Source organism: Oncorhynchus kisutch, linkage group LG13, assembly GCF_002021735.2.
Source record: "Oncorhynchus kisutch isolate 150728-3 linkage group LG13, Okis_V2, whole genome shotgun sequence".
In the NCBI taxonomy this organism is placed as follows: domain Eukaryota; kingdom Metazoa; phylum Chordata; class Actinopteri; order Salmoniformes; family Salmonidae; genus Oncorhynchus; species Oncorhynchus kisutch.
In genome coordinates, this window is record NC_034186.2 from 43,716,508 (window position 1) to 43,741,969 (window position 25,462).

The window sequence follows — 25,462 nt, forward strand, 5'->3', positions numbered from 1 at the left end:
GTGTGACTGCATCTGCGTGTGCTCACGTGTATTTGCATGCGTGCCATGTTCTGCTATGGCCTTACAATCTGTGAGCCCTCATGTGGGCACCCAGTCATGTCCCCCCCCCCCCTTCCCCCCCAACATGCCTCTCCCATTGAGCTGCTCTCCTCCCTCAGGAAGTCCCTGTCAGCATTCCTTATCCTCTGCCCATTTCTCCCCTTCCCACCTGTTCAGCGCCACACACACTATGATGGGATTTGAATTTGGATGCACACACACACACACACACACACACACACATGCATGTACACACACCAGGATGCGCAATCAGACACACACACACACTTGATCCCTCTCGCTTGCTCTCCACAGATAATAATAATAGTTATAACTCCTTCTCTCTTCCCGTAGACAGATAGCTGTCCCTGACTCTTCCCCGCTAATTAGCCCTGTACAGCTTTAGTTTTTATATGGAAATAACCACTTGTTAATCACTTTTATAACCGGCGCTAGTCACATAAAATGCCGCCCGTATGGGTCGTCAAATGTATTGTGGGAGGCATCAAATTGGTGCTGAATTGCAGTTTTATGGCTCGGGCTGTCCGGGCCGTGATTGATACCAGTCACACTTGGGATGAGAGGGGAAGTGTGGCTTTGTTGGGCCCTTCGATACATTTTACGTAACTGTCTGTAGGACGGTGATGGAGTGAGCAGAGCTTTTTTACTAGTGTTCTCATACTTCCCAATGGCTCAGCATGGGGCTAGGCTTGCAAACCAATCAGGTGAGTTTGATTATAGGTCAGACAGAGCACAGGGTGGGCAGGATTTTCACTTTTGGGACTATTCCATTGGTTCCACCCCCCTCCCCAGGCGAGCTCTATCAATCGTACCTAAAGTATATAAAACAAAATGAGTCTGCTTGCAACACCCAGGGTTGTGCTTCCGGTTCAGTTAGTGAATTCCCATCTAGACAGTAAATGTGCGTTGTAACACTTATATCGACCAGTTACGTGCTCAGCAGTCCGTACAGCTCATGCCTCACATCAGCCTGTACAAATGCACTCGAACAGGTGTTCGTCCCAAATGGCAACCTATTCCCATTGCAGTGCACTACTTTTGACCAGGGTCCTTTGGGACAGGACCATCATGCAAAACACACTGGTGGTTCATTGGGACAAGGTAGTGTTGCCAGAGTGTCTCGAGGCGCCATGGTGTTGCCTGTGTTTTGTGTTGAGGTGATTTCTGACTTTGTTTTGGCTGGCTGTGCCAAGCCTCCTTCCTGTTGTGTTCCTGTACTGATGGAGTCAACAGGCCTCTGAGATGGATGGAACTTGGGCTGAAGGCGTACTGTAGACACACTGAGACGTAAGCACACACACACACACACACACACAGGAAGCGCACACACGTTTGTTTTACTATCCTTGTGAGGACACCATATACAGTGGGCCAAAAAAGTATTTAGTCAGCCACCAATTGTGCAAGTTCTCCCACTTAAAAAGATGAGGCCTGTAATTTTCATCGTAGGTACACTTCAACTATGACAGACAAAATCCAGAAAATCACATTGTAGGATTCTTTTATGAATTTATTTGCAAATTATGGTGGAAAATAAGTATTTGGTCAATAACAAAAGTTCATCTCAATACTTTGTTATATACCCTTTGTTGACAATGACAGAGGTCAAATGTTTTCTGTAAGTCTTCACAAGGTTTTCACACACGGTTGCTGGTATTTTGGCCCATTCCTCCATGCAGATCTCTAGAGCAGTGATGTTTTGGGGCTGTTGCTGGGCAACACTGACTTTCAACTCCCTCCAAAGATTTTCTATGGGGTTGAGATCTGACCTTGACCCACTCCAGGACCTTGAAATGCTTCTTACGAAGCCACTCCTTCGTTGCCTGAGCGGTGTGTTTGGGATCATTGTCATGCTGAAAGACCCAGCCACGTTTCATCTTCAATGCCCTTGCTGATGGAAGGAGGTTTTCACTCAAAATCTCACGATACATGGCCCCATTCGTTCTTTCCTTTACACGGATCAGTCGTCCTGGTCCCTTTGCAGAAAAACAGCCCCAAAGCATGATGTTTCCACCCCCATGCTTTACAGTAGGTATGGTGTTCAACTCAGCATTCTTTGTCCTCCAAACACGACGAGTTGAGTTTTTACCAAAAAATTATATTTTGGTTTCATCTGACCATATGACATTCTCCCAATCTTCTTCTGGATCATCCAAATGCTCTCTAGCAAACTTCAGACGGGCCTGGACATGTACTGGCTTAGCAGGGGGACACGTCTGGCACTGCAGGATTTGAGTCCCTGGCGGCGTAGTGTTACTGATGGTAGGCTTTGTTACTTTATTCCCAGCTCTCTGCAGGTCATTCACTAGGTCCCCCCGTGTGGTTCTGGGATTTTTGCTCACCGTTCTTGTGATCATCTTGCGTGGAGCCCCAGATCGAGGGAGATAATCAGTGGTGTTGTATGTCTTTCATTTCCTAATAATTGCTCCCACAGTTGATTTCTTCAAACCAAGCTGCTTACCTATTGCAAATTCAGTCTTCGCAGCCTGGTGCAGGTCTACAATTTTGTTTCTGGTGTCCTTTGACAGCTCTTTGGTCTTGGCCATAGTGGAGTTTGGAGTGTGACTGTTTGAGGTTGTGGACAGGTGTCTTTTATACCGATAACAAGTTCAAACAGGTGCCATTAATACAGGTAACGTGGAGGACAGAGGAGCCTCTTAAATAAGAAGTTACAGGTCTGTGAGAGCCAGAAATCTTGCTTGTTTGTAGGTGACCAATATACTTATTTTCCACCATAATTTGAAAATAAATTCATTAAAAATCCTACAATGTGATTTTCTGGATTTTCTTCTTCTCATTTTGTCTGTCATAGTTGAAGTGTAACTATGATGAAATTTACAGGCCTCATCTTTTTAAGTGGGAGAACTTGCACAATTGGTGGCTGACAAAATATTTTTTTGCCCCACTGTATTAGACAGTATAGCTGGAAAAGCATAATCCACTGTGCTCAGCTCTATCATCAAGGAAAAAATCAACAGCTTCTCCTCAGAACAGCACCGTTCACCTTATATGCTTTATTGGCTATGGACTGGTCAAGGACACGGCCAAAGTGCTTACTGTTAGCGAAGTGAAGTGACTCGTCAGAAACCTGTCACATTTTGAGTGAAAGATGGAGACATCTTTTCTGTAATTACCCTCTGGTGTTTCTCCACACACACACACACACACACACACACACACACACACACACACACACACACCTCATTTGGCACAGGGGGCAGGAATCGTTGTAGTATACTTCAGCAGAATGGTTTTGTCCAACTCATCAGTTGCTTTAAATCTGTAAATAAGAAGCCAGCAAAACATTGCCCTTATGTGCTGTGTAAGTACATGTGAGTGTGTGTGTATATGTTAGTGTTTGCAGGCTTGCATATTACTGTGTGTTCATATGAGTGCGTTCATGTGTGTGTATGTCTCTCTCTCTCTGCTCTCTCTCTGCTCTCTCTCCGCTCTCTCTCCGCTCTCTCTCCTTTCTCTCGCTCCCTCTCTCTCTCCTTTCTCTCTCCTTTCTCTCTCCTTTCTCTCTCTCTCTCCACTCTCACTCTCACACTCTCACTCTCACTCACTCACACATTTTTCTCCTGGTCTGTGTCGCCCTCTGCAGGATCCTCTGGACGTTGCGCGCTCCGTCATCGTCATCCGCTCGCTGGTGCCCGGCGGCGTGGCAGAGTTCCATGGGGGTGTGCTCCCTGGGGACCAACTGGTGTTTGTCAACGACACCTACCTGGACACGTGCACCCTGCCCCAGGCCGTGGAGGTGCTCAAGGCCGCCCCGTCTGGAACTGTCTACTTGGGCATCTGCAAGCCATTAGTGGTACGTACCGCGGTGATGTGTCGGGGACTTGATTTAAGTAGATTTGTTATGACAGGGATAATGCACATTAAACATGTCACACTTTTTGGTTGTAGACTTTTATTTTCACGTTTCCTTTTTGTTTTACTTTTTGTGTTCTTTTAAACTTGTGTTTTAAAAGGTGTTGGTGCTTGATGCCACATATTAGTGACGCTATTGACTTGTGATGGAATTTTACTTTTTTATTTTTGAAGAACCTAGTTATCCAAAAGAAACATCTGTTGCAGGGGCGTGATGACCTGTTTTCAGCTCCGACAGTATATTGAGAGTGTGTAGTCTTACAGGAAATCCTGAACCGTGTGTGAAAGGTGCCCACCTGTATGTGTGTGTCCTTCAAGATGGAAGGAGCAGAGGAGAGGGGACATGGGGACCTGGCGCTCCGGGGGACAGAGGGACTGAGCACGGGCCGAGAGGAGAGTGTGTCCCTCTTGTTTACACACTCACTCCTGCCTGTTTCCAAGGTACTGTTGTAATAGCACCACAGAAGTATGTTTACATTACAGCACTTTTTTTTAACATTTCGCTCAAAGCTCTAATATCAGGATTATGATCCCTACATAACAATCAGAAGGAAGTAACCCTGGCTAAGTACCCCTGGCTTAGCTTTGATAGGCTGCCACTAGTATTGGGTATGTGGAAGAGAACGAGGCCCGGGCCCTTCATTGCTCTTCGAAGCTGTTTGTCACACATCAGAAGGCTCTGATAGCAGTGCTAAAACGGTCAGGTAGTCTTTTGACACCTGAGGTCACGACTGACCTGAGTGATGTTGGGTGTGTATTCGGTTGGATCGACACTACCGTTGAAAAGTTTTACAACACCTACTCGTTCAAGCGTTTTTTCTTTTCATTTTAAAAACTTTTTTTTCTACTTTGTAGAATAGTAGTGAAAACATCAACTATGAAATAACACATATGGAATCATGCGTTAAACAAATCAAAATGTTTTAGATTTGAGATTCTTCAAAGTAGCCACCCTTTGCCTCGATGACAGCTTCGCAGACTCTTTGCATTCTCTCAACCAGCTTCATGAGGTAGTCACCTGGAATGCATTTCAATTAACAAGTGTGCCTTCTTTCCTGCTTAATGCGTTTGAGCCAATCACTTGTGTTGTGACAAGGTGGGGGGGGTATACAGAAGATGGTCTTTTACCAAATAGGGCTAAGAACGGCTCAATAAGCAAAGAGAAGCAACAGTCCATTACTTTAAGACATGAAGTCAATACGGATTTCAAGAACATCAAGAACAACATTCTTCAAGTGCAGTCGCAAAAACCATCAAGTGCTATGATGAAACTGGCTCTCATGAGAACCGCCACAGGAAAGGAAGACCCAGAGTTACCTCTGCTGCAGAGGATAAGTTCATTAGTTACCAGCCTCAGAAATTGCAACCCAAATAAATGCGTCACAGAGTTCAAGAAGCAGACACATCTCAACATCAACTGTTCAGTGGAGATTGTGTGAATCAGGCCTTCATGGTCAAATTGCTGTTAAGAAACCACTACTAAAGGACACCAATAAGAAGAAGAGACTTGCTTGGGCCAAGAAACACAAGCAATGGACATTAGACTGGTGCAAATGTGTCTTTTGGTCTGGAATCCAAATTAGAAATGTTTGGTTCCAACCACAGTGTCTTTGTGAGACGCGGTGTGGGTGTACGGATGACTTCCCCATGTGTATTTCTCACCGTAAAGCATGGTGGAGGAGGTGTGACGGTGTGGTTATGCTTTTCATGTGACACTGTCTGATTTATTTAGAATTCAAGGCACACTTATCCAGCATGGTTACCACAGCATTCTGTAGCTATTTGACCAAGAAGGAGAGTGATTGAGTGCTGCATCAGATGACCTGGCCTCCACAATCCCCCTACCTCAACCCAATTGAGATGGTTTGGAATGAGTTCGGACCGCAGAGTGAAGGAAAATCAGCCAACAAGTGCTCAGCATATGTGGGAACTCCTTCAAGACGGTTGGAAAAGCATTCCAGGTGAAGCTGGTTGAGAGAATGCTAAGAGTGTACAAAGCTGTCATCAAGGCAAAGGGTGGCTATTTGAAGAATCTCAAATATAAAATATATTTTGATTTGTTTCACATTATTGGTTACTACATGATTCCAAATTTGTTATTTCATAGTTTTGATGTGTTCACTATTATTCTACAATGTAGAAAATAGTAAAAATAAAGAAAAACCCTTGAATGAGTAGGTGTTCTAAAACTTTTAGTGGTAGTGTAGATCTATGCAGTGGTTGGTCAAACAGGTTGTTCTTGAAGCATCTTTTGTAACCACTTAACACCACCTTCACCCTTCTATTCCTTAAAGACTTGGCCCAATTCAATCTTTTGCAGTTGAATTGAAATCCCACTGTTAACTTATATCATAGATATGAAAAACATCACACCCGCATGCTTTCCCTCTTGCTAACATTGTCATTGGATATTGACACAATAGTGTGTGTGTGTGTGTGTGTGTGTGTGTCCAGGGCTTTGCTGATGGCTCCATCCTCCCGGAGGATCTTGGACAGGAAGAGGACGAACCCGAGCTGATCCTGGACGGTAGCTTCCCTCGCTACACCTCACCTTTGACCCCTGCCTTGACCCTTAACCCCACCCCCACATTGACCACTAGGAGCCTTAACCCCACCCCCACTCCCACCTTGACGCCCAGCCCAAATGGAGAGGAGAGGGAGATGGCGGTGGATGATGATGATGAAGAGGAGGATGGAGTGGAGGATAGGGAGGGGCAGGTGGTGGACCCCTACTCCAGAAAACCCCCACCTTCGTGGGGAGAGTGGGCGAGAGACAACGGAGGCCCCGTCCCGCCGGCCTCTGTCCACTCTGGAGCTCAGGAAAAGGTGAGTGCGCCACTGTGTTGTGCGCTGGCAAGTCAGGCGAGAGATGCATGGCTTCCACCTCTAGCTCTATGCCAACAAGGTACTGCTGTAACACACCTGACTCCACTCATCTCATGCAGTCTTCAAGACCACTGTTACTGTTGAATCAATATTATATTCCGAAGTAAAATGCTTCACATCACAGTGTGTCCCGTTTATTATTTAGGTAAGTGTGTCTGGGGACAGGATAATATCATTTAGTCTTGCCCTCCTAACAGGTGGAGGAGATGTCCAATCCAGACCTGCAGCCCAGAGCCCTTCTTGACCAGCTCTCTCTGGGTCAGTCTGTGGACTCCTGGGTGGAGACGGGTGGGGACAGTGAGGCAGACTCAGACTCCAGGAACGGAGGATCAGAACTCACCCTGACTGACACGGACACAGAGTCAGTACCTCTCTCTCACTCACGTTCCAACACGTATTTACCCACAACAATTGATTTCTACAAAAATGTGAGTGTGAAGTTGAACCAATACTGCGGGTGTTTCCAAAAATACCAGAAATAATATCATTTCATAATAATAATAATATTCGCCAATTAGACACTTCAGTAAACTGCCCTGTGTGTTCAGTGACGTCATATCTCGTCCTGAGTGGGTTGTGTAAGACTTACATGTATCTTTGAGGTAATCGATTAGTTTCCTTTCTTTTCATCTACTGATAAATTGGTCTGCAGATCCTGGCTCTTTAGTGGGCTTAGCGCCCCCTCTGCTGGTGAACAGGTGGTATGACAGGCAATGACCCCAGTGATACTTCCTTATACATAAAAAAAAAAATAATAACTAGGCAAGGCGGTTAAGAACAAAACCCTCCTCTAAACCGGACGACGCTGGGCCAATTGTGCGCAGCCCTGTGGGACACAGCCCGGGATCAAACCTGGGTCTGTAGTGACGCCTCTAGCACTGAGATGCAGTGCCTTAGACCGCGGCGCCACTCTGGAGGACAGTCATGATTCAATCACGCATGCATCTGAGCCATGATCAAGATAAGAATACAGAATATCCTTAATGCAGAGTAGGAGATGGTTTCCTACACCAGATTTTTTTTAAATGTGTGTGTGTGTGTGTAGCCGATGTGAAATGGCTAGGTAGTTTAGCGATGCACGCTTGTACCGGTCAATCTATGCAGTCACCTTCTCCGAGACCTTGAATTAGTTGTTTCACTTGCTTTTGTGGAGTGACCGGTAACAATGCTTTGTTGGTGCTGGTTGCCAATGTGTTAAGAAGGTCCCTGGTTCCAGCTCGGGGTGGGTCTAGGAGTGGGACCTTGGCTAACTTATTTTTCCATTTTTCGCGTCCCTCTTTGGGGGACAAAAATAAATGTTGATTTTACAGCTTTTTCTTTTGTTACATGTACATTCTAGACACATTTTTAAGTACATGGACCTTTTTTTATTTATTGGTATACATTTTACATAGCAAGAATAAAGTCATTTGATATACAGTGCCTTCGGGAAATATTCAGACCCCTTGACTTTTTCCAATTTTTTTTTACATTACAGCCTTATTCTAAAATGGATTAAATATAAACATTTTCTCAGCAATCTACACACAATACCCCACAATGAAAAAGCAAAAAAAGGGTTTTTGAATTTTTTCCTAATGTATTAAAATCAAAAAACATACCTTATTTCCATAAGTATTCAGACCCTTTGCTGTGAGACTCGAAATTGGGCTCAGGGGCATCTTGTTTCCATTGATCATCCTTGAGATGTTTCTATAACTTGATTGGAGTCCACCTGTGGTAAATTCAATTGATTGGACATGATTTGGAAAGGCACACACCTGTCTATATAAGGTCCCACAGTTGACAGTGCATGTCAGAGCAAAAACCAAGCCTTGAGGCTGAAGGAATTGTCCGTAGAGCTCCAAGACAGGATTGTGTCAAGGCACAGATCTGGGGAAGGGTACCAAAACATTTTTTCAGCATTGAAAGTCCCCAAGAACGTAGTGGCCTCCATCATTCTTCAATCAAAGAAGTTTGGAACCACCAAAACTCTTCTTAGCGCTGGCCACCTGGCCAAACTGAGCAATCGAGGAAGAAGGGTATTGGTCAGGGAGGTGACCAAGGACCAGATGGTCACTCTGACTGAGCTCCAGAGTTCCTCTGTGGAGATGAGAGAACCTTCCAGAAGGACAGCCATCTCTGCAGGACTCCAGCAATCAGGCCTTTATGGTAGTGGTCAGACAGAGGACACTCCTCAGTAAAAGGCTCATGACAACCTGCTTAGTTTGCCAAAATCGAATCAAATTTTATTAGTCACATACACATATTTAGCTGATCTTATTGCGGGTGTAGTGTAATGCTTGTTTTCCTCGCTCCAGCAGTGCAGTAGTAGGAAGGTTCACCTTCCAACAGGACAACGACCCTAAGCACACAGCAAAGACAACACAGGAGTGGCTTCGGGACAAGTCTCTGAATGTCCTTGAGTGGCCCAGCCAGAGCCCAGACTTGAACCCGATCTAACATCTCTGGAGAGACCTGAAAATAGCTGTGCAGTGACGCTCTCCATCCAACCTGACAGAGCTTGAGAGTCTCTGCAGAGAAGAATTGGAGAAACTCCCCAAATACAGATGTGTCAAGCTTGTGGCCAAAGGTGCTTCAACAAAGTACTGATTAAAGAATCTGAATACTTATGTAAATATCATATTTCCATTAATTTATTTTTTATACATCTGCAAACATTTCCAAAAACCTGTTTTTGCTTTGTCATTATGGGGTGTTGTGTATAGATAGCGGGGAAAAGCTGTAACGTAACAAAATGTGCAAACGGTCTAGGCGTCTGAATACCTTCTGAATGCACCGTAGCTGTTCCATAATACAGTATATGCACTGCTAAACATTCTGTATCTGCAACGGACTCTATGTAAACCTCCAATTGTCTTCTGATATCCCTCCCGCGAAATCATCCCCCATCCCAAAAGACTGTTGTCCCTGACGAAACACAAAACAAATGGTAAAGCAACAACAAAAAACCTAGATATAGAGGAATAAATGAGATAGTACTGAGGACAATAAGACGGGGGAAATAAACAGATGCCCATAAACCCGGTGGCTAACAGTTACAAGTGCGCTCCTTTGGGTCCCTCGGACCAGGATTGGGAAATGCTGGGATAGGAAAATTCGGGGACACCAAATTTGCATTCAGCTGTACAGCCCTTACAAATCAGACACACATTCTTCTGAACCTTTACTTAAGAATATGTTCCACCTTTTTAGGTGCAAACTTTCCGCAGTAGTCGAGCTTTGGCCCAAAACGTCACAAGAGGTTTCTAACACTACATAAAAACCAGAATACATTTGTGGTTTGATCTCCGCAAAGTGTTCGCAACCACAAAGCCCTTTCAAATCCCTCTCAGCCTAATTTCACAGTGCAGGATCAGGTACGAAGCCGATATCGCGGTCTTGAGCAGTTCCTTTTTTCATTTCTCTCCTCGTCTGATTTCTATTAAACCAAAAAGAGCCCAAAGGAAGTTTGACTCCTCACACCCATAACAGCCTCATTCATACTCACAGACGGGTTTTTGACTGCATCTCTTTCCGGGTGAGATGAATATCGAAATCATTTATCAGCCGATACAATATGTATTGCGATTCTCACAATTCCTATATGCATTTCGATTCGATACTGCGATTTGATGTTAAAAGCATATTGCTCAGTATATCTGCTGCAGAAAGACGAGAGCGCATGAGAAAAATATTTCTAAAGATTGAGGCCAGTGCTACCGGTTGCTATGTCACATGGGCAATTCCACTTTGTATCTGCACAGCTCTTCCTCTCAATGTGTTTTTGTCAACTTTTCTGTGGAAATTGTTCAAAGTAGTCATTGTGCATCGAGTTCTATGGGTTGTTCAACTTTGAAGTCCACTTTTTTTCCCCCACATTTTTTTAAAGGGATTCTTCAGGATTTTGTACTTCGCCAGAGTCAGACGGTGGATAAAAAAAATGTTTTATGTCTCTGCGTGCAGTTTGAAGGAAGCTGTTAACTGGCGTCAGCGCAATGACTGGAAGTGTACGATATCTGCTAGTTAGCATTGGCACGCAAAACTTCCTGACTTCCTTCATACTGGACGCAGAGACATAAAAATGATATGCACGGGTTCACCTGTCTCTAGGGAAGTAGACAACGGGCTTAAATGACAACATTCCGAAGTATCCCTTTTGAAGTGAAAACTCTGTCTCGCAGCATAATTCCATTACCGTGGAATTGCCCATATCCTAATGCGCTACATACAGTATCTTACTCATATGCACACCTACAACTTCAAAACGTAAAAGAACAATGTATTGCGTTAAACTACACATTTTTGGGACAATATAATGATTGATTGATTGATCGACCTAATGGTTGATTTGGTCTCCTGTAGCTCGGTGCGTTTGGTTGACACGGAGAGGAGGAAGAGGAGGGGCCAGGGTGGAGGAGGACGACACAGGTAGGAGAACACAGCACATCTGTAGAGCCAGATTAAATTCCATTCATTCACATTCTACATTCACCCTCTGTTTTTTCTTGAAACCTTTATTGTATGTAATGTATGCCGTTCGAGGTTAAGAGACCTTGCAGTGGTCAGCGAGAAGCAGGCGGCGTGCAGATACAGGAAAATAGAACATACGGGGACAACAGAGTTAGTGGTCGACAACATTTTGCGTGTTTTGCTCTTAGTGATCTACCTGAGAGGGAGGAAGGAGAGGGAGAGGAAACCCCTGCGTTCAGCCACTGGGGACCCCCACGCAGGTGAGTGTCTGCTGTGTTACAGACTGGGTCTTTTCAATGAGAACCTGGACAGATGCTCTTTAGCAGAGGTGTAACGGTTCACTTAAAATGGGTAGTTTTGGATCATGGGTGCGCCTGATTTTGATCGAGCAGAATTCGAAACTGTGCTGTATTCACCAATATTGTCACACCTGTGTCGATCTCCCCTCAGCAATGTAGAATGAACTGTGACTGGACGAAATCCTGCGTCTGTGTCATTATTATGGATTATAAAATGCCACCAGTTTGGGGTTTTTGCCTGCATTATCTTGGAAATCCACAACTAAAATATCCTGTAATTGCGTCAGATGCTTAAGTTCACAGGGGAAACGCGTTAGAAAATATACTAAAACGAGGAGCAGAAGCAGGAAGCGGAGCGGTAGCTCCACCCCCCTCTCCCCTCTTTGCAAGTCCCGCACAACCCTATGGGCCAAATGATAGTCTTGGGTAAATTAGGTGATGAACGACATGCTGTTTACCTGTGACTATATTTAAGATATATCATTGTCTGTTATGCCTTATTTCTTGGGGTAGATGATGATGATGATGATCAATTCAAATCAGAAGCACATATATGTAATTATCAATAAAACCTCACAATACGCTGCAGAGCATTTGATTTGGCTGCTGGGGGACCAGCTTCTCTTAAACCACTGACAACTACGTCCCGTTTTCAAATGATTGTCCGATTTTATTCCATGCAAAACAATTGTGACCATTTTAGGTCTATCACAGTTATACAGCATGTAACTGTATGTTTTTCATGATCAGTAAACATCAATTGGTCATTTATTTTCAGATATACGTGATGGTAGCCTATCCATTTGGCATATGGCATGTAGCTAGCCTGCCATTTAGCTTTTGATAAGTGCTTGATCGGCAAGTCCTCGTCCTGGTGAAGTTTTCAGTCGGAATACTGTCATCACCACTAATATACTGTTGGTTTCATGAGCTCAAATAAATGATCCCAGAAATGTTCCATTTGCACAAAATGCTTATTTCTCTCAAATTGTGTGCACAAATGAGTTTGTAGCCCTGTTAGTGAGCATTTCTCCTTTGCCAAGATAATCCATTCACCTGACAGGTGTGGCATATCAAGAAGCTGATTTAAACAGCATGATAATTACACAGGTGCACCTTGTGCTGGGGACAATAAAAGGCCACTCTCAAATGTGCAGTTTTGTCACATAACACAATTCCACAGATGTCTTAAGTTGAGGGAGCATGGAATTGGCATGCTGACTGCAGGAATGTTCACCAGAGCTGTAGCCAGAGAATTGAATGTTCATTTCTCTACCAACGTACTTTTAGAGAATTTGGCACTATGTTAAACTGGCGTCGCAACCGCAGACCACGTGTAACCACGCCATCCCAGGACCTCCACATCCTGCTTCTTCACATGTGCGATTGTCTGAGACTAGCCACCCGGACAGCTGATGTTACTGTGTGTAAAAAAAAAAATTGACTGGGCCTTGCTCTCCAATAGACTGATTTTCTTATATGAACTGTAAAGCCATCTAGTTTATTATCTCCTCAAAGTGAGTTTGTTAACTAGCCATATTGAAGTGATCTGTTATTAGCGAGCTACCCAATTTGACATAGTCCAAGCAATCGTGATGAAACACTCTTTAAAAACAATATTGAAAAGGGAATAACGTTAACCAACTTTGCTAGGTAGGCCTACGTTGGTTGGAGAACAAAAGTACATTAGGTCTAGTACTAGGATTGGACAACTGTATAAAGTTTCTACCGGTAGCTTGCAAAGTAAACATTGTCAACGAACAGCACATCGGCAAATGCGTCCTAATGTTGCTTGACAGGCAGAGCCCACAAAGTATGGGAAATTAGCCTAAACCTTAGCCTAAACCTTAGCCTAAACTGCTCACACTTGTTAGGTATAGTTAACTTTTATTTTATGTCACTCAAATATCCAATTAATGGGGGCCAATATTTGAGCAGTATGGTCAGACTACTTGTATACCACTCTACAGGTAAATCAGCAATTGGCCACCAGGTGTCACAAAAGCAAATAAACGGATGTTCCACACAAATAAAGTCTAATAACCGTTTCCAAAATGTCTACACATAATAAGCATTTTCCATACAATTTATAATTCAACCATAAATCATCAAAACTAAGTGTTGGTACATTTTGCTCTTATATACATAATAGGGTAACACTTTACATGACGCCTTGTCATAACACGTGATTTCACAGTCATAACCATGTCATATGTCGTAACAGGTCATATGACCCTGTTATAAAATGGTCATGACACCATCATGATCCATATATTTAGACTATCCTGTCACACAGTGCCATATTTTATGGCTGGTTATGACCCCTCCATAAGTGTCAACCCATATTTGTTCAAGTTAAGTTTCCTTTCGTTTCTCAATTTCTTTTGTTGTGGTATTGAATTGTTTAGTCATGTTTTTTTTTCATCCTATTTTAAACCACTTGTAGAAAATACGCTGTACGACACTGTCATGACGCGTTACGACCATCCTGTGCCACTTTACTTGGACTAAGAAAGTACAGTTGATGACTGTCAAGAAGCATTATGAACATCATATTCATATAAGGCAGATAGGCCTATCACGTACACGCCCTCATGTCAGTCATCAGTCCTGCTCCTGAACTCTGCTCCTGCATTCATCCCCCCAAAAATGGATGTATTTAACATGAACATACTGTTGACAAGTAGGCTACGGTGTAATGGAATGATTTGCCTTGTGTGGTAGGTTTTGTGTGGTTTTGACACTCTTGTGTAGGTGTCATAACCAGCCATAACATGACACAAAATATGTCACAACAGGTCTAAATATAATGGTTATGACCCCCATATTATGACAGGTTGTCAGCTGTTATGACGTGGTTATGACCCCCATAGTATGACAGGTTGTCAGCTGTTATTACGTGGTTATGGCCCCCATATTATGACAGGTTGTCAGCTGTTATGATGTGGTTATGACCCCCATATGACAGGTTGTCAGCTGTTATGACGTGGTTATGATGCCAGACGTGAAGTAAAAGCATTACCCAATGTCTCTAAACGTGATATGTGACGTGATATGAGCTGACCCCCCCCCCCCCCCCCCCCCCTACCAGACAGTGGGCTAGCCATTCATCAAAATGGAAGAACACTGAAGATCTATTCGAATCCTCAGTTTATAAAGGAGGTAGCTTGACTGGTGACGCGATCTATTTAGACTGGCGCTCACACGCAAACAACTCTGCAAACAAATGTTACAGCTTACTTATTGAAGCTAGTATGTGATTTATATCACAGTTAAAGGAGAAGTCAAACTCAAGGTCTCTAGTAGGGTACCTCCGTGTGTGTACCGTGTACGCCTCTTCCATGGAGAATTCTTGCCACTTGACTCGAACCTATTAAATGGCATTTTCTTGTTTGTTTTTTGTACAAAATGAATGTAGGCAAGGTTGCCCGAGTGATCGAGATCACAGGCTTGGTGTGTTTGTGTGCATACGCTTGTATTTGTGTGTGCTTGCCCTCGATTGTTTGTGTACTTACTGTGCTTCAAGGGTGGAGGTGTGGCAGGAGGAGGGCGAGTCCCTTGGCATAAGCATTGTGGGCGGGCACAGCGTCATCAAGAGACTGAAGAATGGAGAGGAACTCAAGGGCATCTTCATCAAACAGGTGACGCCGTTCTCCCCACCTCTCTCCCACCCTCCCTCCCCCTTTTTTAAGCCTAAAGCTAGTCAGTGATTTGTGAAGCTGTGTAACAAAAGAATAATGGGAACCCTCTGTGTTTAAAAAATAAATAAAAATGTAATTCCAGAATGTAGCTTTACGTCGATGTACTGATGCAGATATTTATTTTGAACTTGTCTCCTTGTATGTTTTGGAGTAAACATTTATGAATGAATTAAATGAACAGGTACTGCCGGAGAGCCCAGCGGGACGCACTTGCGTGCTGAAGACCGGAGACAAGATATTGCAGGTGAGGAGGGGAGAACACTATGACAGCGCTAAAGCAGTGACACTGCAATGATACAGGAAAGCTAATTCAACACTGTAGCAACGATAGTGGAACACCACTTACGACGCCATGTCAATGCTACAGAAATGTAAATGAGGCGTCACAGCGATTCCGGACAGGTTGGTGTGACCTCTGTTTGTATCCTCTCGCTCTCTCCCTCTGTCTCTGTCGTGGTCTTTGTCTCTGTCGTGGTCTTTGTCTCTGTCGTGGTCTTTGTCTCTGTCGTGGTCTTTGTCTCTGTCGTGGTCTTTGTCTCTGTCGTGGTCTTTGTCTCTGTCGTGGTCTTTGTCTCTGTCGTGGTCTTTGTCTCTCTCTCTCTCTCTCGCTCTCTCTGTCGTGGTCTCTCTCGCTCTGTCGTGGTCTCTCGCTCTCTCTCTGTCGTGGTCTCTCTCGCTCTCTCTCTGTCGTGGTCTCTCTCGCTCTCTCTCTGTCGTGGTCTCTCTCGCTCTCTCTCTGTCGTGGTCTCTCTCGCTCTCTCTCTGTCGTGGTCTCTCTCGCTCTCTCTCTGTCGTGGTCTCTCTCGCTCTCTCTCTGTCGTGGTCTCTCTCGCTCTCTCTCTGTCGTGGTCTCTCTCGCTCTCTCTCTGTCGTGGTCTCTCTCGCTCTCTCTCTGTCGTGGTCTCTCTCGCTCTCTCTCTGTCGTGGTCTCTCTCGCTCTCTCTCTGTCGTGGTCTCTCTCGCTCTCTCTCTGTCGTGGTCTCTCTCGCTCTCTCTCTGTCGTGGTCTCTCTCGCTCTCTCTCTGTCGTGGTCTCTCTCGCTCTCTCTCTGTCGTGGTCTCTCTCGCTCTCTCTCTGTCGTGGTCTCTCTCGCTCGCTCTCTCTCTGTCGTGGTCTCTCTCGCTCGCTCTCTCTCTGTCGTGGTCTCTCTCGCTCGCTCTCTCTCTGTCGTGGTCTCTCTCGCTCGCTCTCTCTCTGTCGTGGTCTCTCTCGCTCGCTCTCTCTCTGTCGTGGTCTCTCTCGCTCGCTCTCTCTCTGTCGTGGTCTCTCGCTCGCTCTCTCTCTGTCGTGGTCTCTCTCGCTCGCTCTCTCTCTGTCGTGGTCTCTCTCGCTCGCTCTCTCTCTGTCGTGGTCTCTCTCGCTCGCTCTCTCTCTGTCGTGGTCTCTCTCGCTCGCTCTCTCTCTGTCGTGGTCACTCTCTCTCTCTCTCTCTCTGTTGTGGTCACTCTCTCTCTCTCTCTCTCTGTTGTGGTCACTCTCTCTCTCTCTCTCTCTGTTGTGGTCACTCTCTCTCTCTCTCTCTCTCTCTCTGTTGTGGTCACTCTCTCTCTCTCTCTCTCTCTGTTGTCTCTCTCTCTGTCGTGTCTCTCTCTCTCTCTCTCTCTGTCGTGGTCTCTCTCTCTCTCTCTCTCTCTCTCTCTCGTGGTCTCTCTCTCTCTCTCTCTCTCTCTCTCGTGTCTCTCTCTCTCTCTCTCTCTCTTCTCTCGTGGTTCTTCTCTCCTCTCCTCTCTCTCTCTCTGTGGGTCTCTCTCCTCTCTCGTGTCTCTCTCCTCTCGTGGGTCTCTCTCCTCTCTCGTGGTCTCTCTCTCTCTCGTGGTCTCCTCTCTCTCTCGTGGTCTCTCTCTCTCTCGTGTCGTCTCTCTCTTCTCTCGTGGTCTCTCTCTCTCTCTGTGTCTCCTTCTCTCTCGTGTCTCTCTCTCCTGGCGTGGGTCTCTCTTCTTCTTCCGTGTCTCTTCTCTCTCTGGTCTCTCTCTTCCTCTTCGTGGTCTCTCTCTCTCTCTCTCTCTCTTGTCGTGGGTCTCTCTCCTCTCTCTCTCTCTCTCTGTCGTGGTCTCTCTCTCTCTCTCGCTCTGTCTGTGTGGTCTCCTCTTCTCTCTCTCTCTGTGTGGTCTCTCTCTCTCTCTCGTGGTTCTCTCTCTCTCTCCTCTCTCTCTGTCCGTAGGGTCTCATCTCTCTCTCTCTCTCTCTCTCTCTGTCGTGGTCTCTCTCTCTCTGTCGTGGTCTCTCTCTCTCTCTCTCTCTCTGTCGTGGTCTCTCTCTCTCTGTCGTGGTCTCTCTCTCTCTCTCTCTCTCTGTCGTGGTCTCTCTCTCTGTCGTGGTCTCTCTCTCTCTCTCTCTCGTGGTCTCTCTCTCTGTCGTGGTCTCTCTCTCTCTCTCTCTCTCTCTCTCTCTCTCTCTCTCTCTGTCGTGGTCTCTCTCTCTCTCTCTCTCTCTCTCTCTCTCTCTGTCGTGGTCTCTCTCTGTCGTGGTCTCTCTCTGTCGTGGTCTCTCTCTGTCGTGGTCTTTCTCTCTGTCGTGGTCTTTCTCTCTGTCGTGGTCTCTCTCTGTCGTGGTCTTTCTCTCTGTCGTGGTCTTTCTCTTTCTCTCGTGGTCTCTCTGTCGTGGTCTCTCTCTTTCTCTCTGTCGTGGTCTTTTTCTCTCTGTCTGTCGTGGTCTTTCTCTCTGTCGTGGGTCTCTCTCTCTCTCTCTCTCTCTGTCGCGGTCTCTCTCTCTCTCTCTCTCTCTCTCTCTGTCGCGGTCTCTCTCTCTCTCTCTCTGTCGCGGTCTCTCTCTGTCGCGGTTATCTGTCCTTCTCCCTCTCTCCTCCTTCTCCCCCTCTCTGTGTGTGCGTGCATGTGTCAGGTATCAGGTGTGGACCTCCAGAATGCCAGCCATGAGGATGCGGTCCAAGCCATCAAGGCAGCTCCCAGTCCCGTGGTCTTCATCGTCCAGAGCCTCACTGCCACGCCGCGGGTAAACACACCACACACGCACACACACACACACACGTCTGTGTGCACCCACATAGGTACGCACACACACACAGGAGCACAACCCGAATATATACTTTATGTCCCTCTGATGCTCAGTTGGTTGTCTTTTGGAAAGGCAGAGGTACCCATGCCCCCTTCTTTGCCTTAGAGAATTGGTTTGGTGGCGCTCACCAAGTTTCCTCTCCCTCTCTTGTAGGTTATACTTTCTGGCAGAATGTCTGGTAGTTGGTTTGTTATTTCGGGCTGGTGCTTGGTGTCTGTTATCTAAGCATGAATGGAGTTTGACTCTCTTTCTTTGTGCCTGTGTGTATGCGTGTTTGTGTGTGTGTGTGTGTGTGCGCACCTATGTCTGCATGTCTTTCTCTTTCCAGCCTGTCTCGCTAACCGCGCCCAGTTACAACAAACACAAGGCAAAGAGGAGAGTCATGCCGGTAAGCAGCCCCCACTTTCTGACAAAGTTTTTCTGGTGGTGGAAATGTGGCGGGCTTGGTTATAACTTCTGAAGTAGGTTTTATAACACATTTCCATTTAAGTTGTCTGTCCCTTTATGTTACCAGGACATAGAAACCCTAAACTCTGTCGTTTGTGTGTGAGACCCATTTCAGGAATTACAATTATTATAATTTTTTACTGTTGATGTCTTTGCTTTAGCAACAGTGGCCTTGTCATTCATGCTAATAAAGTTTGAGGTTGAGAGGAGGAGGAGGAGAGTTTCGACACTGCGACCCAGCTTCAGGAAATGCCTGATCTCAATCGAGAGCCAATCAAGTCTCATCACTCTATAAGTGCCCGAGTGAGACGAGCTTGATTACGACACTGTCAGCCGGCAATGAATTGAAACCTTAATCATTTGGCATTAACAGACCCAGCTTTGATTTCTATTAGCGTCACGTCCGCCTCTGGAGGATGAAGGACTGTTAAACACAAAGAGGAAGGCATTTTAATTATATCCAGATACTCTGATTACGTTCTTTACTCCTGTGTCCCAAGTCCAACTGTCGACTACCGTGTGTATCTCCCTCTGGATAATGTGGGAGGAGGGGAAGCGAATGAGACGGATGGGGACCGACGCTGCCAGTGAGCGATGTTAGGGAATTGACCCCATTTTAGAGGTCTGAGAATGTAGACGAGGAGTACTTTCACATTTCAGCACATGTACTGCACAGTTACATTTCCCAAACACTTTATTGCGATAGGGAGATGCTCGAGTGCTGTCGGGTAGATTTCATCCTCCTTCCCTTTTCCCCTCACTCCTGGAGGTGCAGGCCCTCTTCTTTATTTATTTTTTTATTCTCCAAGGCTGCTCTTTGACATTTCCAAGGACCGGGTCACCTTTCATCTTGGGTGAACACTTCCTCAAGCAGAGAGGTAGACATTCAAGTCACCTGTACGGTTCCTTCCGATTCGGTGCAGATGAATGGTAGGAGGTGAGGAAGAAAGCTACTTTAGACTCTGTCGGGGATGGATCCCTTTGATCCTGACAGCCGTAACACCGGTTCTATGAACTAAGTTGTGCAGTTAGTTGGCTACTTGAAAAAATAAACGAAATCCACAGCAGGCAGCTTTTTAATTGGGTGGCGGGCTGGTTCTGGCCCGCGGGGCAGTAGTTGTCCCGTGTCTACCCTAGCCCCACACCTGTGATTCATATCTTTGGTGTTTCTGAGAAGCATGGTGTCTTTTTTTTTCCTAATCTGCAGAACGCAGCAGTAGGAGGCGCCCCTCCCCCGATGAGACTCCCCCCGCCCTACCGGCCCCCCAGTCAGCTGACAGAGGAGCAGGACGAGGAGCTGGAAGAGGCCAAAGGTCAGTCTTTGCTCTCTCGACCAATCGTAAACTGTGTTGCCATTTGTCAGCTGTGTTCTTGGGTATGTCCAATGAAAACTTTGCCTTGGTGTGTATATAAGCCTTAAAGGGATAGTTCACCTAAACTACAGCATTACTTGAATATTTATTGGATCTTGGAAAGTCATTTGAGCAATTGGTTAAACTATCCTTTTAAGTGAAAGTCAATCAACTGTCCCTGTCTGGCTCTGAGCTCCACTCTATTGCCCTGGTCCCTTCAGACTTCAGACCCTCCATTAGGGGTGTTGACTGGAGTTCAGCTAGCCTGGATTCCCACAAGGTAAACAATGGTGAAACAGAACATTATAGTTGGATTCCAGGCTAGAGTTCCAGCACCCATACAATGCCGAAGTGCTTTAAGCCCCCGGTGTAAAAACACTACACAAACCCAATCTATACTTACAATGTGTTCCCTATTCACCACCTCCACCGATTTCCCAACAATCAACAAAGTCAGTGAAGCTGCAACTCGTAGGGAATGGAGGTGAGCTCATTGCTGTGTTTTTGTTCCAACGCTTCACCTCCTCTAAGCTATTGTAGTGGGTGGCTTACGCCTGTCTGTCCAGTGTGCCCCGAAGGGTTGCCTCTTTCAACTGCTCCTCCACATGGGAGAGCGGACGCACAAATACCACACACACACACACACACACACACACACACACACAGGTTATGAAAGCTTATCCTTCTGACAACTTGTGGGGCGAGATGAGGTAAACGTTGGAGTCGTCTCCACCGCAATCAACGCTACATTAATTCAGTAGATGTCACAGTGATGGTTGAAATGGAATTGTTAGGAATGACTGGTACATTTTAAGACTTTCTTGAATGATATATTTTTTTTTGCCAGACACACACACACCGTTTGTTCGCATGTAATGGGGGAATTTGCAGTCGCCTCTGATACCATCTTTGCTGCTTTAGTTCTGTAAATGTTAGCTCAAGCATTTAAAAGGCATTGTAAAGACGGGTACAACGATGGAGTGGTGTGTGTGTGTGTGTGTGTGGGACAATGGACATTGGCAAACACTGATCCTAGATCAAGACCATGGGCGGTAAATGGAAGGGCTGCGCTGGGGGCGAATGTCACAGCATACTGATTCCAGACCTGGGTTCAAATACTATTCGAAAACGTTGAATTACTTTGATCATTCGCTCGAATCTACCTTACTCCAGGGGTTTGCCGTTTTGTGACTATGCTGTTGGCCCGTTAAGCCAGGTAAGGTCCATTGAGCACAGATAAAGCCATTTGAAATGATTTTGAATAGTGTTTGAACCCCGGTGTCATGTAGAAATGACTCACTGGAAATCCTCAACAAAGACGAGCCTGTTTGGCAACGTTAATACTACTGTACGTGGAGTGGTTCTGAATGAATGCTGTGACGTAATCCCAAGAAATACACAGAAACGTGTCTGTATAGGCTACGAGGTAGCACTCAACATCTAGTGTAGTCAAATCTAGGCCTAGAGGTACTCAATAGCTTGGCCAGAAAGTTTGTGGCACAACGTTTTGCTACTGTATGCCAGAATGAATATGACCATGTCCATGTGTATTGAATATGACCCATGTGTATTCATTAGAGCACACAGTAGCAAAACTTTTGCACATTATTTTTCTTTCTTATTGGACATGGAAGTCTCCCCTGGTGTCCCAGGTCTCAATCCCTGATAGAAGGGCTCATGTCAAAAGTAGTACATTATGTCGGGAATAGGTTGACATTTTGGGACATTCATTTGGTTTTTATGTTGATCTAATAAAGATTTTATGAATTTGTCATGAATGTGGTCAGCTCTAATCATGCAATAATCACTAGGACACAACGTACATTAGCATAATGCCTGTTGTTCTATGCATGAATAATTAGTTTGGCCGGCTAGATAATTGCTATCAGGGACAGGCACTTCAAATAGGCATATACATCTTTTTAAAAGTCCTCTGTATAGCTCCAAAATCGTTGTAAAATTTCATTGAATTCTACAAAGTGGGCGAGACCCAAGAACCACACAGTCCATTCTCCCTTGTGATGTACGTCCTTGAGTTATAGGTTCTGGGATGCCAAAGTATTTTGGACTGAACTTGTGTGTGTGTGTGTGTGTGTGTGTGTGTGTGTGTGTGTGTGTGTGTGCGCACTCTGAATCAATGTGTGCAGCGTTACAGTAAATGAATGCCACCATCTGGACCACGGTTCTGGTTGGAAAGAACACTGCGGGGAAGACGATTCACTAGTGGCCAGGCAATGGAGGAGGGAGAGAGAAATTTGTGTTGCAGCCAGAGCTGGCATTTATCCCAGCCTGGCAACATGTCTTCTAGCCGGATGAATAATTGAGGAGGCAGCCAGCGCAGTTTGGGTCCTGGATGCTGTTTGACTGAAACATATCAGACAATATACCGCGGATATGATGCAAAAATATTTGGTTACTGTTCTATTAATGTTGGTAACCAGTTTATAATAGCAATAACCCTTAGGGGTTTGTGGTATATGGCCAATATATCCCCAGCTAAGGGCTGCGTCCAGGCACTCTGCGTTGCGTCGTACAAAAGAACAACCCTTAGCTATGGCCATATACCACACCCCTTCTGGCCTTATTGCTTAAATATACCACACCCCTCGGCCTTATTGATTAAATATACCACACCCCCTCGGGCCTTATTGATTAAATATAACACACCCCCTCGGGCCTTATTGATTAAATATACCACACCCCCTCTGCCCTTATTGCTTAACCCCACTAGGGTACGTGGGACGCTAGCGTCCCACCTGGCCAACATCCAGTGGAATTGCAGAGCGTCAAATTCAAACACATAAATACTCATTCTAAAAATTCATAAAACATACAAGTGTTATAAATAATAATAATAATCTCGGTGTCAGATTTCAAAAAGGCTTTACGGCGAAAGCATACCATGCGATTATCTGAGAACAGCGTCCAGCAGACAAATCATTACAAACAGTAACCAGCCAAGTAGAAGTTACACAAGTCAGAAATAGAGAAAATGTATCACTTACATTTGATCTTCATATGGTTGCACTCAGAATACATTAATTTACTTAATAAATGTTCGATTTGTTCGATAAAGTCTCTTTTTATCCAAAAACCTCAGTTTTGTTCAGTAATGCACAGGCTCAAATGCAGTCACGAAGCTCGTAGAAACATGTCAAACAATGTTTATAATCAATCCTAAGATTTGTTTTTAGCCTAAATAATCGATAATATTTCAACCGGACAATAACGTTGTCTATTTAAACAAAGGCGAGCTCTCGTTCTCGCGCATGAAAAATCTCTAGGCCACTGTAGTGTCCACTCATTCAGACTGGTCTTACTCCCTCATTTTTCAGAATAGAAGCCTGAAACGATTTCTAAAGACTGTTGACATCTTGAGGAAGGCATAGGAAGTGCAATTTGAGTCATAAGTCAATGGATACTGTAAAGGCAATAGAAAGATAAAGATCCATCCAGGAAGTAGGATTTATTTTTATCAGGTTTTCGCCTGCCAAATCAGTTCTGTTATACTCAGACATTTATTTTAACAGTTTTGGAAACTTTAGTGTTTTTATATATATATATATATATACTGCTCAAAAAAAATAAAGGGAACACTTAAACAACACAATGTAATTCCAAGTCAATCACACTTCTGTGAAATCAAACTGTCCACTTAGGAAGCAACACTGATTGACAATACATTTCACATGCTGTTGTGCAAATGGAATAGACAACAGGTGGAAATTATAGGCAATTAGCAAGACACCCCCAATAAAGGAGTGGTTTTACAGGTGGGGACCACAGACCACTTCTCAGTTCCTATGCTTCCTGGATGATGTTTTGGTCACTTTTGAATGCTGGCGGTGCTTTCACTCTAGTGGTAGCATGAGACGGAGTCTACAACCCACACAAGTGGCTCAGGTAGTGCAGCTCATCCAGGATGGCACATCAATGCGAGCTGTGGCAAGAAGGTTTGCTGTGTCTGTCAGCGTAGTGTCCAGAGCATGGAGGCGCTACCAGGAGACAGGCCAGTACATCAGGAGACGTGGAGGAGGCCGTAGGAGGGCAACAACCCAGCAGCAGGACCGCTACCTCTGCCTTTGTGCAAGGAGGAGCAGGAGGAGCACTGCCAGAGCCCTGCAAAATGACCTCCAGCAGGCCACAAATGTACATGTGTCTGCTCAAACGGTCAGAAACAGACTCCATGAGGGTGGTATGAGGGCCCGACGTCCACAGGACGTTTGGCATTTTCCAGAGAACACCAAGATTGGCAAATTCGCCACTGGCGCCCTGTGCTCTTCACAGATGAAAGGAGGTTCACACTGAGCACATGTGACAGTCTGGAGACGCCGTGGAGGACGTTCTGCTGCCTGCAACATCCTCCAGCATGACCGGTTTGGCGCTGGGTCAGTCATGGTGTGGGGTGGCATTTCTTTGGGGGGACGCACAGCCCTCCATGTGCTCGCCAGAGGTAGCCTGACTGCCATTAGGTACCGAGATGTGATCCTCAGACCCCTTGTGAGACCATATGCTGGTGCGGTTGGCCCTGGGTTCCTCCTAATGCAAGACAATGCTAGACCTCATGTGGCTGAAGTGTGTCAGCAGTTCCTGCAAGAGGAAGGCATTGATGCTATGGACTGATATAGGAAGAGTCTTGGTGGTTCCAAACTTGTACCATTTAAGAATGATGGAGGCCACTGTGTTCTTGGACCTTCGATGCTGCAAAAATGTTTTGGTACCCTTCCCCAGATCAATTCCTCAACACAATCCTGTCTCGGAGCTCTACGGACATTCCTTCGACCACATGGCTTGGTTGTTGCTCAGACATTGTTAGAATTGCGTAAATTGGAATCTGGTTTCAGGATAAATATAACAATGAGTCACCAATTGTATACTATGTATTTTTTATTCGCTAAGTAATAAATGGCAAATGCAACTTTCGTATATACGGGCTCACTGTAATACCACGCAGGGCAGAACAGAGAACTGACAAGATGTATGTAAACAGTGTTCTTATACTGTGATAGGCCAACAGACGGGTTGGGACAATGTCTATCACAGTAGAGGCTGGGCGTGGTTTAAACTTGCCCAGCCTATCGCAGGCGCTCAGGCGGGTTCCCGCCTCTTGGCGCTTCTTGGAGTCCTCCCTCCGTCGATGTATAGATTCTTACTGTTCTGGTATCGCAGCCTAGTTACAACAGTTGCTCAGTTCCTGCTATTGTGTTGTTCAGTATTTTTCCATCTCGGTTAAACCTCGTGATGACCACACCTCCCTACACCTAATTGACCACAACTTTGTAAAATACAGCAAGTCACACCATGTGCTCAATATTGTTACATACAAACACAAGGACAAAGCATCTGCTGGGCTGTTATCTACAGTTTTGCAACATGC

At 45.3% G+C, this 25,462-nt stretch overlaps 1 protein-coding gene across 7 annotated transcripts in view; it reads left to right on the plus strand.

The window, feature by feature from the left end:
- patj (PATJ crumbs cell polarity complex component) overlaps window positions 1-25,462 on the plus strand; it is a 184,424-nt gene that overhangs the window by 48,388 nt on the left and 110,574 nt on the right. For 6 of the 7 annotated variants that reach the window (XM_020498563.2, XM_020498568.2, XM_020498565.2 and 3 more), the window contains exons 19-29: window positions 3,665-3,874; window positions 4,252-4,374; window positions 6,388-6,759; window positions 7,017-7,180; window positions 11,164-11,229; window positions 11,460-11,531; window positions 15,097-15,211; window positions 15,453-15,515; window positions 18,113-18,223; window positions 18,615-18,674; window positions 19,941-20,046. In XM_020498563.2, coding sequence (XP_020354152.2) covers window positions 3,665-3,874; window positions 4,252-4,374; window positions 6,388-6,759; window positions 7,017-7,180; window positions 11,164-11,229; window positions 11,460-11,531; window positions 15,097-15,211; window positions 15,453-15,515; window positions 18,113-18,223; window positions 18,615-18,674; window positions 19,941-20,046 — 1,462 coding nt within the window. The remainder of the gene's footprint in view (window positions 1-3,664; window positions 3,875-4,251; window positions 4,375-6,387; window positions 6,760-7,016; window positions 7,181-11,163; window positions 11,230-11,459; window positions 11,532-15,096; window positions 15,212-15,452; window positions 15,516-18,112; window positions 18,224-18,614; window positions 18,675-19,940; window positions 20,047-25,462) is intronic. The other variant, XM_020498567.2, reaches the window with a different exon arrangement.